Here is a 14930-nt window from a genome sequence, read left to right on the forward strand (position 1 = left end):
ACGCGTTCAATCAGTCACAGCACTTTCTCCATTGTGGCACCAGTCTTTTTTTGCATTTCAGTTATGTTTTTAACTTTCTTGAAATAATGAAGCATATATATGTCAAAAATGTTGCGTATTTTTTCCGTCTTCAATATTAAAATGGCTGCACACAAATTCACCAGTTTTGATAAGGTCGCTGACATGACAGCTGTCACAATACAACCTAACAAAATTGTTTCAAGGGAAGTTAAAGGCAACTAAGCACTACTAGAGCCAACTTACAGAAAAAAACAAATGAACTTTTTGGCCAGCCCAATAATAGTTTTCATAAGTAGAAAATGTGACCGCCTACTAGATAACTTAAAGGAATACTTACTATTCTCATTGGGTTACTTACTCATTTTTAAAATTTTTAGATTTTGAGACAGTTATAGATTAATAAGGGAGTTGCGAAATAGAACAGAGACCTCTTTTGTACCCAGTTTATCCCAGTGGATAAACTATAGTCATAACATCTTCATATGACTATAGTACAGTATCAAAAGCAGGAAATTGATATTGCTACAATTCTCATTAATTTTTAAAAGACATTGTTTTAAATTTCATATTAGACAAAAAGTTTATGTTGCAAATATATGTGAGACCTTTGTGAAACTATTTTGTCTTACAGCAATTTTTCCAGCTAGTCAAATTACGAAAGCTTGGACTTAGTGATAATGAAATTCAGCGGCTCCCTCCAGAAATAGCAAACTTCATGCAGCTGGTGGAACTGGATGTCTCTCGAAATGGTAAGAAAAAGATTCCGCTTGAATTGTCCATTTGTCTCTTCTGATGCCAGGGGAGATTTTTGATAAATGTTACTGGAGATACTTTTCCTGGTGGTTTTGGAAAGCTATGTATAAATTTTGGGATGGAATTAATACCATTATCAGAGAGTTTAATTAACGTACAGATACTTACCAAAACTTTTCATAACAGTTTTTAAATAACTTTTTCAAAGTAGGTTCAGGCTAACTCATAGAGTTAAGAGTGTTATCTGAGAAACTGTTATCTAGCTCTCTCATTTTACCAAATGTGGCACTGAGGGCTGGTGGTGTGGTCATTTGTCCAGTACTCAGGGGCTGCTGAGGTGAGGGGAAACCGCCCTGGGCGACAGCCGGCTTCTCCGCCTGTGGCTCAGTTGCCTGGCCTTTTCCTGTGAGAATCTGTCTTCCTGCGGTGAACAGACCTGCTTGCTGTTCAGGCATCTTCTGCCAGTTTAATTTATTTCTAATTAGGCCACTGGTGGGTCTGCCCCCTGGAGTTTGTGGTGTATTTGTGAGTTTATTTTGATTTCCAGATTTCACTATAATGTTGCTTTCTTTTTACGGAACATTCTAATAGAGTATTTGTGTCCTGTTTAACCTTTCACTTATCAAAGAGTTCCCTGGTTTAACCTCGTGTTTCATAGCCCTTAGAACACTCCCTGAGTGGGTTGGTAACCCTGGTTGTTATCACGTATGTGATTAATTACTTTAGGTTAAAGTGGCAGATCCCAGTGGTCCTGACTTAAATGATGGGATTCAGTTCTTGCAAGGGCTCTGGTATAATTTCTTCTGGAATTATTTATAAAAACGATAATCCTTGTCTTTCTCTCATATCACATATCTGTTTTGTGTTTTGTTTTGGTTTTGCTATAACAATTTCTACTTTTCAATGAACATTGGTTCTGGATCTTTCAGTCTCACATCTTCCACAGAAACTTAAAGGCCCAGATACAGTATTTTTGGGTGGTCATTGTTATAAGGCAGCAATGATAATCAGAACTTGATTGAAAACACAAAACAAGGGATTGTACACCCCACTTTTAACAGGTTTTAAACTACTGTCATCTGTAACATCCCATAAGTTGTCAACTGTCTTTAGGCTAAGCTGTGTGTTTTTTGACATCAGATCTACTTTTATTTTTCGTGCAAATTATTTCCTACCTTGAATTACTGGAAAAAGTGAAAAAAAAAAAAAAGTGTTCTGGGGGCACATTTTACAGAGGCTTATTTGGTTGCAGAGGACCCACCTCTGCTCAGGTCAAGGGGATTTGATGGTAAGGGTGGCGTTGGAGCTGACATTCCAAAAGCGCTGGCATGGAACTTGCCTCCGACGTCCCTGTAGGGCTTTAGTGGCCTCTGCTGCAGTGTGTCCCTGTGGGCGGGTGCTCCATCCTTGCCCTGCGGACCTGCTTGGAACTGGCCTCTCCAGAACCACTTTGTTGTGGTCTTTCTCCATGTACATTTTGGCATCTGTCAAACAGATCGTCTTTTTAAGCCAATCATAAACCATAAGCCACAGGTTGCTGGACAGCCTAAAGAGTGGCCGTCCTGGGGACAGGGGTGGCAAGCAGTGCAAAGCATGGCTCCACCCCTCGGCACTGACTCGGTTGATGAACAGTTTCCCTTAACACTGGAGTGTATACTTGGAGCAGGCATCTGAGGCTGGAATTGCTTCTGAGGCTATTCCGTACCACACTTATCTAAGGAATACGTAACTCAAGCTGTTCTTTCTTGTCTTAGCAATTATCTCAGTTATAAAGGGTGGCTGGATTTGCAAGGAAGCTGTGACTTTGTAAAATGGTCATGAAAGTCATACAATCTGAAGAAATAAAATAGCAATTTGGAAATTGGCATGAGAAAGGAAAATAAGCAGGGGTCTAGAAATGCTTTAGAAAGAGAAGTACTGACTTTAATTATTTTGGAGGAGAGAAAACATAAAGCTTGAAAGTTTGCAGTTGCATTATTAACTCTATTGGGACGGGATGCTCTGTAGAAAGCTGGCATTATGAGTTGCTACTTTTACTAGTTCCCATATCATCTATTTCTTTCCAAACATTCGTACCCAGAAAGAAGGACCACCTGCATCTTTGTGTATTTATACCTTCTAGCACGTTGATAAAAGAAGCTAAGCTTCCGCCGAAGTCAGCATCAGGACACAAAAAAGTGTTCTGTCCTTGGGGTCCCTGTTCTCTTTTTTTATCCTGTCCTCATTTTCAACCATTCCTTCTGCATGCGGTAGAGTTTTATAAGGGGTCCTGCAGGTCTTTCCCCTTTTCTCTCAGGCTCTTTTAGAAATGCTGAGGGGGAGCTGGCTGCCCCTTTCCACTAATGGCAGAACCTTGCTCTGGCTCAGTAGCATGGAGAGGTGTGTGTGTGTTTGGGGAAGTGGTGGGGGAAGGGCGCAGTGGGCAGCACGGAAGAGGATTGTAGCTCAGGGCTTTCGTTAAGGTTGTGAAAAAAATGCAGCGATGACAGAGCAGAACAAGATCCCTGTCTATTCTGACTAACAGGAACATGGGTCTTGGGCTGCTTCCAGGTCAGGCAAATCTCACTGTGCTTTTCCTCATTTTTTCTTTTTTACAGATAAAAATCTTATTAACGTGCATTTCCTAGGCAACTGAGTAGGTAAATAAAAGTCACAAAGTCTGCAGTCTGAGAGTCAGTGTGAGCACCCCTACTCCGTGTGGGTGCAGGCATTGGCAAAGTTTGGAGCTTGGGTCTGGAAGCCTGTATGAGCCTCTGGTCTTCTCTTGTACGGGCTGTGCTGCCCGCTCCATGACCAGAGGCTGTTTCTGTGAGTCCCTGCCCAGGACCGTAGCCAGGGCAGCCAGGGCTGGCCTTTGCCATGGTAGGCCCTTTAGCTCCTGATGCAGGAATTAAGCACTCTTGGACAATGGAGGAGGAAGGCAGGATGCTGGTGTCACACCACTCAAGTCCATTGGATCAGTGCTTGTCGAGTTTGAATGTGCATAGGGTGTTGTTAAAATGCGATTCTGATACAGAAGGCCTGGAGTGGGGCTCGAGACTCCACGTTGTTGAGAATCTCCCAGAGGATGCTGACCCTGCTGGTCCACTGAACACACTGAGTAGCAAGAGCTTAGATGTCATCACCCACAAAGTCCCCTTTGTGTGGTCATGAGCACAGATTCACTCAGCTTCTGGCACCCCTGTACCTTCCCATAGGGAACGGTGGGAAGCGGTCAGGATATTCCTGGTTACAGGGTAAGATGCTAGAGCTGACTTAATTAAGCTCAAGTTGGCTTTGATTCCAGGAGCAAAATTAGACCTTTTTTGATGTCCCTTGCTCGTGTGACAGAAAAAGACAAGTTTTGTGTTTCTCCATGTCTGCCTCCCACCAAAAAAAAAAAAGAAAATCTGTGAATGAGGAGGAGAGAATTTTTTACAGGCTCATTTCCTAGGCTAAGAAGAGCTGCCAAGACCTCCAAACCCTGACTTTGTGGGTTTGTTTTCTGATTTTTCAGGCACAAAGTCAAGGAAATTGTGTGTTGGGTTAAAAAAGAGAAGAGTGAGCTTTGGGAAAGAGAGGGCAGTGCTTACTGGTTATATATAGGCTGTGGGGACGTTTTCTGAGGTAAAAGCAAGCTCGGGATGAGCACACTGTGTACAGTCTTGTCCCCGGAATGGCCAGATGTGCTCTGCAGAGAAGATTCTTGTGGGAGCCTGGGCTCTGCCTCTCACCTCCCTGCTGATTTTGGACAGGCCGCACCCGACAGAGCTGGGCCTTGTTCCGTGAAGAAATGGGACAAAATCTCACTTTCTTACAAGCCAGTGAGGGGCAATTAATGTGACAAATTTCTCATGCAAATAGCTAAAATATATATGTAATAAAAGAAACTGTTTCCCTTGAATGCAGATTGAAGGATGGAGTATTCATAGCTGAATATTACTACTAGTATGTGAATGTGCTCTTAAAATATCTAAAAAAGCATGTAAGTTTGCATTAAAGTCTGAGGTGCATATGCCTGAAAGCCTGGCCTTTGTCTTTCTCTGCTCACCAGTTCTTGGCTGTGCAAGGAAAATGATTTTGGTTTTGTGAGAAGAGTTAATACCCCATCGTGCTATCTTGTTATCCAAAAATCTAGGGTAGACTTCCTTAATGCATAATGAATCCTGCCTGAGGGCTTAGTAATTTGAATTTTATAGTCTATACTGTAATTTGACTTACATCATAGTACTGTATCATTATCCATTTAGTTCAGTTTTTCCCAAAGTGAAAGCCATACACCAGTGGTACTGCTGGAGATGATTTTAAGTGACACTGCAAAACAGCAGTTTTTAATATAGAATCCTAGTGAGAAAGTTACCCTTTAAAAAGTTATTCCTTTTGGTTATCTTCTGTAAAATTTCATAACACTATATTGTATTTATTGTTACATTTATCTTCTGTATCTTGGGGTGATAGTTCTTATTCATGGTAGTGATTTAAGGAAATTTGCTTCCTTTAAAAATAAATGTCACTCAAAATTTAAAAAGGTGGCTTAAAAGGATGAGGTAAATGTTATAGAATACACATGGCTATACCACCAGTATGGCAAAGATTGTGAAGGTGGAACAGGGATGGCTGAAGTTAAGGAAGCACTGATTGGTGGTAGCATATCATGCCGGTGAGGTCATGAGTTTATTTCCCTTACGGTGTGAGTAGTATTGCATTCAGAAAAACATGGCCATAGTCTGCGCACTCTGGCTAATTATTTCGTAAATTTGTGTTAACAGGAAACTAAAAGATAGTTTTAGTACAAATCATTCCTAGCACCAGGCCACTATTTCTGAGTTACTGGATGAACAGTTTGTCTACCAGTAGGGTCAACATCCCACAGAGTCTACAGGCTAGACTTTGATTAAAACCTGGGTTAGTTGGTTTCAGTCCACCCATGAGATGCTGATCAGTGTCTGGTCTGTAGCTGTGGGTTGCTTAATGAAATCTAAAGCCAGCTTCGAAGACTGCCAGAATGACCTTAAGCTCCTTTGGTATTTCTGAATATGCCCAGGAAAAAAAGCTCTTTCTGGCAAGCAATAAATCCAGTGTACATTAGAAGTCTTCCTACTTAGTTATGAACAGTTAGGTTTTTAATTTTTTAAAAATCACGACATATACCCATGACACAAGCGTGGCAGAAGCCAGTTTTTACCCACGCAGTCTTACTTGCCACAGTCCAGCCATTGCTCTCTCCTTTCTCACTGCCTAATTTGAGTCCAACTTGAGTGCTCTGTGTAGCACACTGCTCCAGTGACTGGACTTGATGTTATAGTAGGTGAGTTTGTGACTGTTCAAATATTACAGGAGACATCCAGTGAAGGAAAGCCCCACTGCGCCACTCTGCCTTACGGTGGGAAAGCTAGACAGTTGCCGACCAAGAATTTGCTTTTTTGCCTTTGCACGCACTGCCACTGCGCTGTTATGAGCCCTTTTTCTGTCTTAACTGTTACCTTCATTTTTGTCAGGAAGAGGGGTTAATATAGAAAAAACAGTACCTTCTACTCACATTTTAATTCCAGGTAATATTAATTATTTTTAAAGTGGAGATGGAAAGAGATTGGACTTCTGTGATATTTTCTAATTGCCTTTCTGTGCTACAAACAGTTTTTCCAGGGAGCATTGTTTAAATGTGAAGATGTAGTGAAACCATTTTAACATTAAAAGGTTGGAATAAACTTTACAAATACATCTGTCCTTCTCTTTCTTTTGGACTGTATAAAGAAGCATCAGTGATATTTTAGCAAATACACTCGAAAATCCAAACAACTTAATGTTACAAATTGTTAAATCAAAAGGGAATTTCTTACAACAATGTCTTTACTTAAAATGTTTTTGGAACTCTTTCTGATTTGTAGTATATTATTTTGATTTTCTTCAGACCAGTAGTTTCACTTTCTAGAGTGGACTTGTTTAAAACACAGCCAAACATTATTTAATGCCAACTTAGGTAAATAAACCAGGACACTGAAAATGTTATGTTATTCAAAATCTGCCTCAGATAGCAATTTCAAAAAAATATGAATAAACTTGCTACTTTTTATTATGTTAATATGGTTAATTTTATCAGAAAAATGACTGTGCTGAATAAGTTGTAGGTTTATATAACTTTCTCTCTTGCCTTTTTTTTTTTTTTTTTAATTAGCAGTTTTGTAATAGAGATGATAACCTCTGAGTTTGAGAACAACACCTCTGAATATATTTTTTAGGTCAACAAGCTCTTCAGTTAGTCCCAAGTTCTCGAAATGCTTTGTCTATTTTAAGTAGCTCTTATCTTTCTCTCTCCTCCCACCACTTCATTCATTCATTCATTCAGTCTTTACATGCTGTGCTCTTTGTTAAATGCTGAATTTTCCAAAATAATGGTGGATTCACACAGCATAGGCTATTAGAGAAGCAAAAATAACTACAGTGGCTTCTCCTGATATAAAACAAAACCCCAACATGTGGGATGACAGTTTTTGCTCGTTTTTTAATTCGCAATTGATGTAGGTATCAGTTTGACAGTTTCCAACTCTGAAAGTGATTGAGAATGAGCAGCCATATTGCTTCATTTTTATTTTGAGGTCACCTGTTTTGTCATGTGAATCTGGCTTGAGCCTAGGGATGCTGAGCCTCCAGGCAGCTGCAGCCTGATGGCATCTCTCTGTCAGGGTGGTGACAGCAGCATGCTGCTCTGACTGCAGACGCGTCCTGAGCTTATTAAGCTAGAAAAGACGGATCTTAGAAAAGAGGGATGAAGGAGCCAAGAAGGCGAGAGTGAATGGAAGCAGTAGTAAGAGCTATAACTTGAGGATTATATATAGAAATGATTTGATTTTTAAATTAGTTTTATAAATGTTGAATAAATCCTCAATCTCTCCTATCTACTCAAAGCTAATGAATTATGATTCTGAATTCTTACTCATTTTGAAAAGCTTTGGACCCTTGCCTTTAAAAAAATGCTTCCAGTTGTGAACTGTATTTCAGAATTATTATTTTTTACTTAATGCAAAATTTATTGAGCAATTACTATGTTTGTGTAAAGCTCTTTGCTGAATTCTTCTATCCTTACGGAGGTAAATCTGCAGGCACAACAGACGTGTAAGGAACCACACGTTAACATCTATTGTACGCTATATAAATAAAGGCTCAGGTTGTGAAGAGAGGTGTCAGTAACTGTAATTGATTTGAAATAGGCTTGAAGAAGGAATTGGGGCTGAAATTAGATAGGCTTTAAAAATTCTCATGCTTTAGTTGCAAATTTGGAGGGAGTTAATGAGCAGAATCTTTAAGTGTCATTGTTATTGGAAAATTTTTTTCAAATGTTAGTAACAGATTTCCAGAGTCAACAGTCATTAAAAATGCAAATATCTTAATGCTTGTCTATGAGATATTCACTGAAAATTTTAAGATTCATCAAAAAATCAAAGAAGCAGCACCCAACACACAAGAATAAGAACTAAAACTATATGAATTGTCATAGGATTTTTTTTTTCTTGTACAGTTGATTACTACTGTGTTGTAAAGGATTTGCTCTGATGGCTGAAATACTAAGCTGTTTGCTTTAGTCAAGATAGACTATTGATTTTTTTAAAATGCGTAAGTCTCAAGGGCTCAACAAAATGAGGAACTTTATTGTTGTTCAACTTACAGCAGTGTGTGTTTGCGCACGTGCGTGTGTGTTTTGGGCAGGAAGTTTAGATGGGAAGGTGGGTGGTGAGAGGCTGTGTTCTACATAGTCAAGAACCCAGGCTTCTTTTCTTCTGTGATGCTACATTCTCATCCTATGAGTGGACTCCAAGTCCTTGTAGGAGGGGGAGAAAATGGGGGATTGCACATAGGCGATTTTTATGGGCCATGGCAGAAGTGGTGTATGTCATTTCCACCCATGTTCAGTTGGCCCATTTTATGTCCTCAGCTTAGCTGAAACGACTGGGAAATGCAGTTAACTCTTTGTACATGAAGGAGAGAACCTGACTGTTGGTAAGGCACTAGCATCACCTGCTGCAGCTGGCATTAAATCGTACGCTGGAGTTGTAGGACTTCATGTCATTGATCACACATAGGTTTAGAAAACACACGCGCACACACACACACAATTCTGTTGCACTGTAACAACCTTCCAGGGAGTGACACATTTATAGGAAACATAGATGCACCCCCAAAGAGGACAATTCTTTCCACATCTGCACAAAAATGTATAAACCCAGACAGATTAACATGATTGATGGACATCTATTTGCAATTAGTTAACATAAAACCTCTGTAAGTATGCATGACTTTTTTTGAATATTTAGAAACTGGTTTAAAGAATGCTTTGAAAATTAAAGTTTTGTGTTTGAGGAATGGCTGTTGAAGCACTTGCTCAAGGAGGCAATATGGCATCATCAGAGGTTTTCAAGGCAGAATCACCATCTTGGACAAGTTACTTTACTTTTCCGTGCCATCTGTAAAATGGAGATTATAATAAGCACTTACTTCATAGAATTACTGTGACTCTTAAGAGAGACTGTGTATGTCAAGTGCTTAGAACAGTGTCTTGTACTTAATGAACAGCTCCTGTAATTAATCCTATTATTGCCTTTCATGTTCGGTTACAAACACCTGAATAGGACTGTGAGAGTAAGAATACAGGGTCGGGGGTGGGGGCACAAGTACGTTTGAAGGAATGAGTGGTACAGGTGAGGGAGGTTGCTACCTGAGGTGATGTGTAAGATACTGAGGGCCATGCTCGAGGCATGGTGCTGTTTCATCACATCTCTATTTTATCTAATCCATGTACCAGTCCAGTGGGGTGGGTAGAAGCATCTCAAGATGACTGATGGAAACTCAGGAAACTGAGGCTTGAAGAAGTTGTGATGTGCCCCCAAACTATACTTCTAGACAGTGATGGAGCGGAAATAAGAAACCCAGAGGAGTGGCACTTTTAATTCTTTTTGGAGCATATTAAAGATGGTAAAGGTAGGGCTGATGGTTTTAGTTTATCTTAGAGAAGGGATGGAGACAATATTATGACTAGGTACTCTTTGAATCTGGAGATAAAAACAGGGAAAAATCTTTCTAAGACATTTAAAGCTATAGAAATCTACATAGTTAATGAATTGAACCACCTGTGGAGGTGGGCCATCCCAAGATGTGGTTTGTAAATCCTATGGCCAGAATTGAACTATCATCTAATGAGGTATGGTAGGGCTTTCTCAGTAAGCTCCAATGTAATACTTCTAAGGTCATCGTTGTGTTGTTTTGGCAAAAGATAGGTGCGTTGCCAGAAGTATAGAACAAGGAAATCCAAAAACTAAGATCGTATGGGGTTTTACCTTTGACAGAAAAATGAAGAGATTAGACAACATGAACATCCCAGGGCCCTAGAAGCAGGTGTACTCCTCCCTTATGGATATGACTTTGTCACCTCTAGTTGCTAATGATTAAGATCATCCCACCTTCTATTCTTTGAGTGTGAATATTCCCAAGCACTGTGATGGGGTACTTCATTCTGGTATTTCATTGATGTTGAGGAGAGGTGATGTGCTGACATGTTGACATCAGTACCCAGTTCCCCTGGCATTCAGATTGGTCACTTGAATTTTCTTAGTGTGACACACGTTTTTATAGCCTTATCTTTTCTGAGCAGATTGTCATCTGGCAACCTGATGACTCTGGCAACCTGATTAACCCACCAGGGTTCATCTCACCAGCCAGGCACTGTCTGCAGCAGCCAGCAATTCCCCTCCTTCAGCTACTGCTTTGTAACATTGAGTGGCAACAATTTAGCAGGTTTCCTTTTTTTCTGGATGCACATAAAGTGAATTAACATTTGACCTATCCCGAGAAGACTAGGAAGATATTAAGAACACCTTGAGAAGAGTAGAGAAATGAATTATTAGGATCACTTTCTTTCCCTCTTATGTTTTTTAAAGCACTTGCTTATTGTTGAAAATTAATAATAGTGAAACATAGAGAAACACTATTGAAAAACCAAGAGAATTATGTAAATCTTTATCACTAGAATATCTATTGGAGGTTTACTCTTACCACCTATGAAGCTAAACACTTCCTTCATTTCATTTAATCCTTCACCCATCTCCAAGGAGCAAGCTTGTGCCCTCTTATAGGTGAGAAAACCCAGTCTCAGGTTAAAAACTTTGTCTTTGGTTGCATGGCTAGTGAGTAGTGGAGCTGGTATTTGATACCAGGTTTGTTAGACTTGGGATCCAAAATCACAATTCTGTCTTTCCAATATAAAAATTTTATATCCTACTACATAGAAATAATCATCATTAATGTTTTGTGTGTTTTATTTATCTTTTTTCTTTTCATTAACTTTTTCACAGAATTGGAAATATACAACACATAAATATCTCTTATCTTTTATTCACTTAGGTTGTGAACATTTCCCATACCATTATAGTTAAATACTTAAGTGTTTAAAAAAAGCACATTAATCACTAACTGTTACATTTTTGTCTTTCTGGTGAATATATAAAGTGATCCATGACTTTAGCACCACCAGGAAGCTATAGGTTTTGAAGATAGGAGTCATAAAGGTAGATAACCGACCAATGGGACTTTCCAGAAGGACATGGTAAGTTAAAAGTCAACTAGTCAGAGTGAAAAAAGAGGTGAATAAGCAGTTTAGAAGTCTCCATCTGATTTAGGATTCTTGTATTGAAATAAGCTGGGGAGGCACACTGAGCCCCTTGGGCCACGTAGGTATGGAGGTACATGCGGAAAGAATGGGGACAGAAGCAGACCAAGCATAAATGCTCAGCTGCTCTTAAAGTGCTGTGCAGCAATCAGGGCTTTGTTTACCTAATATATATTTTGTTTGTGAAGGTGCTGGGTAAAAGTGCCATTACAGATGAGTAGTTGGTATCTTGAAGTATTTAACTTTGTTGTTCAACCTTTGTTTGATGGTATTGTAAAATGTTAAAGAATAGGCCTTCCATTCAACAAGGCTGATGAGTGGTAGGTCAAGGTGAGCAAGTGGGTCTCAGCAAATAAGACAAAAGTGGGAGGACCAAGTGCCAATAACCTGACATATGTCTACAACAAAAGGCAGCCCAGAGCTGGAGAGAAGCTGGAGTAATGGCAGAGGGGCCGAGGGGACTGAGATCTCTCAGCAGAGGCCTAAACTAAGTCCCGAGGGAGCAATCACTGAAGGGAACTGAATGAGTCATGGGCGCTCCTCACTTCTTCGTATAAATGGACTATGCTGTTTACTTCATGGTCTGTCTGTTTAAATGACTGGAAACTGATGGTACACAGCACGGCAAGGGCCCAGACCACTTTGAGGTTAGCCTTGAGTCCAATTACATGGGAGTGTGCTTTATCACAATCACAAGGGAGCACCTTTGTTCATCAAGAAATGCCTACTTGCCCCCATGCCTCCCCCACAACACACACACACACTTTTTTTTAGGTCTTCGCTCTATACAGGGGGGTTTTGCATATTGGTAGTTAGAGGGAAAAGGTAACTATGGCTGTTCCTTTACATCAAGGTCCCTGCCTTTGGCTTTTGTCACGTACTGGCCAGCCTTTAGGTTTGACCACTTGGAGCATGGCAAAGAGATCTCCTTGTAGGTCTCTGGCATTTTCTGAGCAGATGCTTTCATCTTTAGAAGAGCCCTTTCCTACTGCCAGTTGCATTTATTCTTATCTCCAAAATCCTTCTTTGCTGTGCTAGCAACTGTTCTGACCTTTTTTTAGGGATCCAAATGCTAAGAGAGAAACTCAAATGTTCTAAGTGAAGGCAGCATATTTCATTATGAAAAGCACAGCAAAACACTAGTGAAGTCTTGGCTGAATGTATGTTACACTGAGATAAGGGACATAAGAGCAGGCACAGATTTTTGGAATGAGTTGTATTCATTTCTCAGATATTTAACAAGCACCAGGTATTTGATTTCTGTGCTAGGAGCCAGAGATAGCAAGTCAGTTTAGTGATGGCCCTCTAGGGATTTAGAGGTCAAGGGCGGAAGGACCAAATCCATCTGCGATGCCATGGCAGCGGGGAGTCCTCTCTCAGAGGTATAACTGGAGGAGATCGAGGGCGGGGGTATCTTGATCATTCCTGGGTAAAGGAGGAGTATTAAGACTTCCTGGAAAAGATGACATTTCCTCAAGCTCTGAGGAACTAGTAGCAGGTAGAGGAAGAAGTATGGGAAGGACATGTCTGGGCAGATGAAATAACATAAATGCATGTCTGAAGGTTTGAAATGGCGTGGTGAATGCGGGAAATACAACATGTTACTGGAGTACATGGCAAGAGATGAAGTTAGAGAGGTTGATGGCAGTGAGATCGTGAAGGGGCCCGTGTGCTCAGCTAAGGAATGTTTTCTCAAAGGCTGTGGGGAGCCATGAAAGGTTTTCCAGCAGGGGAATGGCTCACATATCACCCTGGCACCAGCAGGGAGCCCAGAATTGATTGAGAAGGTGGATGCAGGAGGCCAGGCGTCCATGTTGAGGGTGAAAGGACTAGAGAGGAGAGCAAGAGGAGAGGAAATTCTGAACCAGGCATGAGGATGACAGGTGAGAAGCTTGCTGGATGTGGAGGGGGAGGGGAGTGAGAGGTCTGGGTCTGTAATAAACTACTACTACCAACCACAGGAGAGATACTAGACAGTGAAGGAAGTGTCAGATATGAGGGGGAAGGATGAATTAATTCATGGGCACGTGGAGGGTGAGATGCCTTTGAGATATGCAAGTAGGGATATTCAGTAGGCAGATGAATATAAGGGTCTGAGGCTCAGGGGAGAAATTATAGCAGGTGATCAAGTTTTTGGAGTCATCCTTGTATGGGTGGTGGTGGACGCTATGGTTGTGTATGAGGTCACTCGAGGAGAACAAGAGGCTGTGGAGTTGGAAGGGCGATGAGCATGCAGAATACCATCATTTAAGGGGAAGCAGAGGGACAGAGGCTCTTGTAAGATTCTGAGAAGGAACAGCCAGGAGGATTTGTCAGCAGTGCTACTGATACCATGGAAAAGGGCCAGCAGGCAAATGGCTGAGCCGTGTCATCATGTTAATCATCAGAGAGGCGATTGGTCCCATTGGCTAGAGCTAAAGCTTGCAGATTAATGGCTGAAGTTACCATGGATGAAACTGGTCAGGCACTGGCTGTAGAAAACCAGGACCTTGGGAAGCAGTATCATTAAAGGACCGATGAAAAGAGACTTGAAAGAGACTGGGGAGGGACAGGCAGAGAAACAGAATCATAAGAACTTCATCATAGAACCGAAGATGGGGAAGCACATCCAGGAAGGCTGCAGTGTAAAATGGGGCAGAATGGTCAATAAGCAGGGACTGAAAAGCTTCCATTGGGTTTGTTTGGCATCTGAGAGGTCATCTGTGTCAGCAAAAGCAATGTCAGAAGTGGTTTGCAGCACATTGTTTTTTTAAAATTTTTTTTAAATGCTTTTCCCTTGACTCTGAGAGATCAGAGGAAGGCTTGAAAAACACCAGCAATCACCGTTTCCTGGAGGAAACAACAGCAGACACTGTTTCCTGCTGGATCTGCCAGTTCTATGGGATGTGAACAATTATGATGATGGTGTATGTCTTGGACAGCTAACTATCATATAATTAATGGAGGAATTTCATAATGCTTTAGTCATAATATGTTTGATCAATGTCTGTTACGGAATGAGCCATCCAGGCATTGCTGCTGCCACCGAGAGGCAGACCCAGAAGGCAGAAGGTGGGGGTAGCTGGTCACCACTGTTTTTTTTTCTGGAACCTGATCATTAGCTATGGTAGGACCAGAGTGGACTCTGGATATGTTAAGCCTTATTATTCCATGATAGGGACAACACACAGATAACATTCCTCCCCCCAGACTCTTTAGTAATTGTGTTTTACCCATTGTGTTTCCCAGTTTATTTCACCTTGAGATTTTTTTTAAGTTGTAAAAGCAGTATGTGGCCATTATAAAAAGTCAATGGAGGCAAATAAAGGGAAAGTCAGCAACCTGCCCTTCCCACTTCCAGACCCTCCCGCTCTGGTTGAGGCGGCCAGTGTTGGGTATCACACAGTATAGTGCTAATTAATAATAAATTAATATTAATGTTAAAATAGATATTTTAAATATAAATCAATATTAAATTCTTAATGTTAACATATTATAAATTAATATCACTATTAAAATTAAATTAATATTAAAAATAAGC

At 40.6% G+C, this 14930-nt stretch overlaps 1 protein-coding gene across 1 annotated transcript in view; it reads left to right on the forward strand.

Annotated features, from left to right (window-relative positions):
* Positions 1 to 14930, forward strand: part of LRRC1 (leucine rich repeat containing 1) — a 133486-nt gene that overhangs the window by 49130 nt on the left and 69426 nt on the right. Inside the window, exon 2 of the mRNA XM_054569495.1 lies at positions 653 to 770. Coding sequence (XP_054425470.1) covers positions 653 to 770 — 118 coding nt within the window. The remainder of the gene's footprint in view (positions 1 to 652; positions 771 to 14930) is intronic.

The sequence above is a fragment of the Pteronotus mesoamericanus genome, unplaced genomic scaffold (assembly GCF_021234165.1).
Source record: "Pteronotus mesoamericanus isolate MK-2021 breed Mesoamerican mustached bat unplaced genomic scaffold, CSHL_Meso_final contig_20, whole genome shotgun sequence".
In the NCBI taxonomy this organism is placed as follows: domain Eukaryota; kingdom Metazoa; phylum Chordata; class Mammalia; order Chiroptera; family Mormoopidae; genus Pteronotus; species Pteronotus mesoamericanus.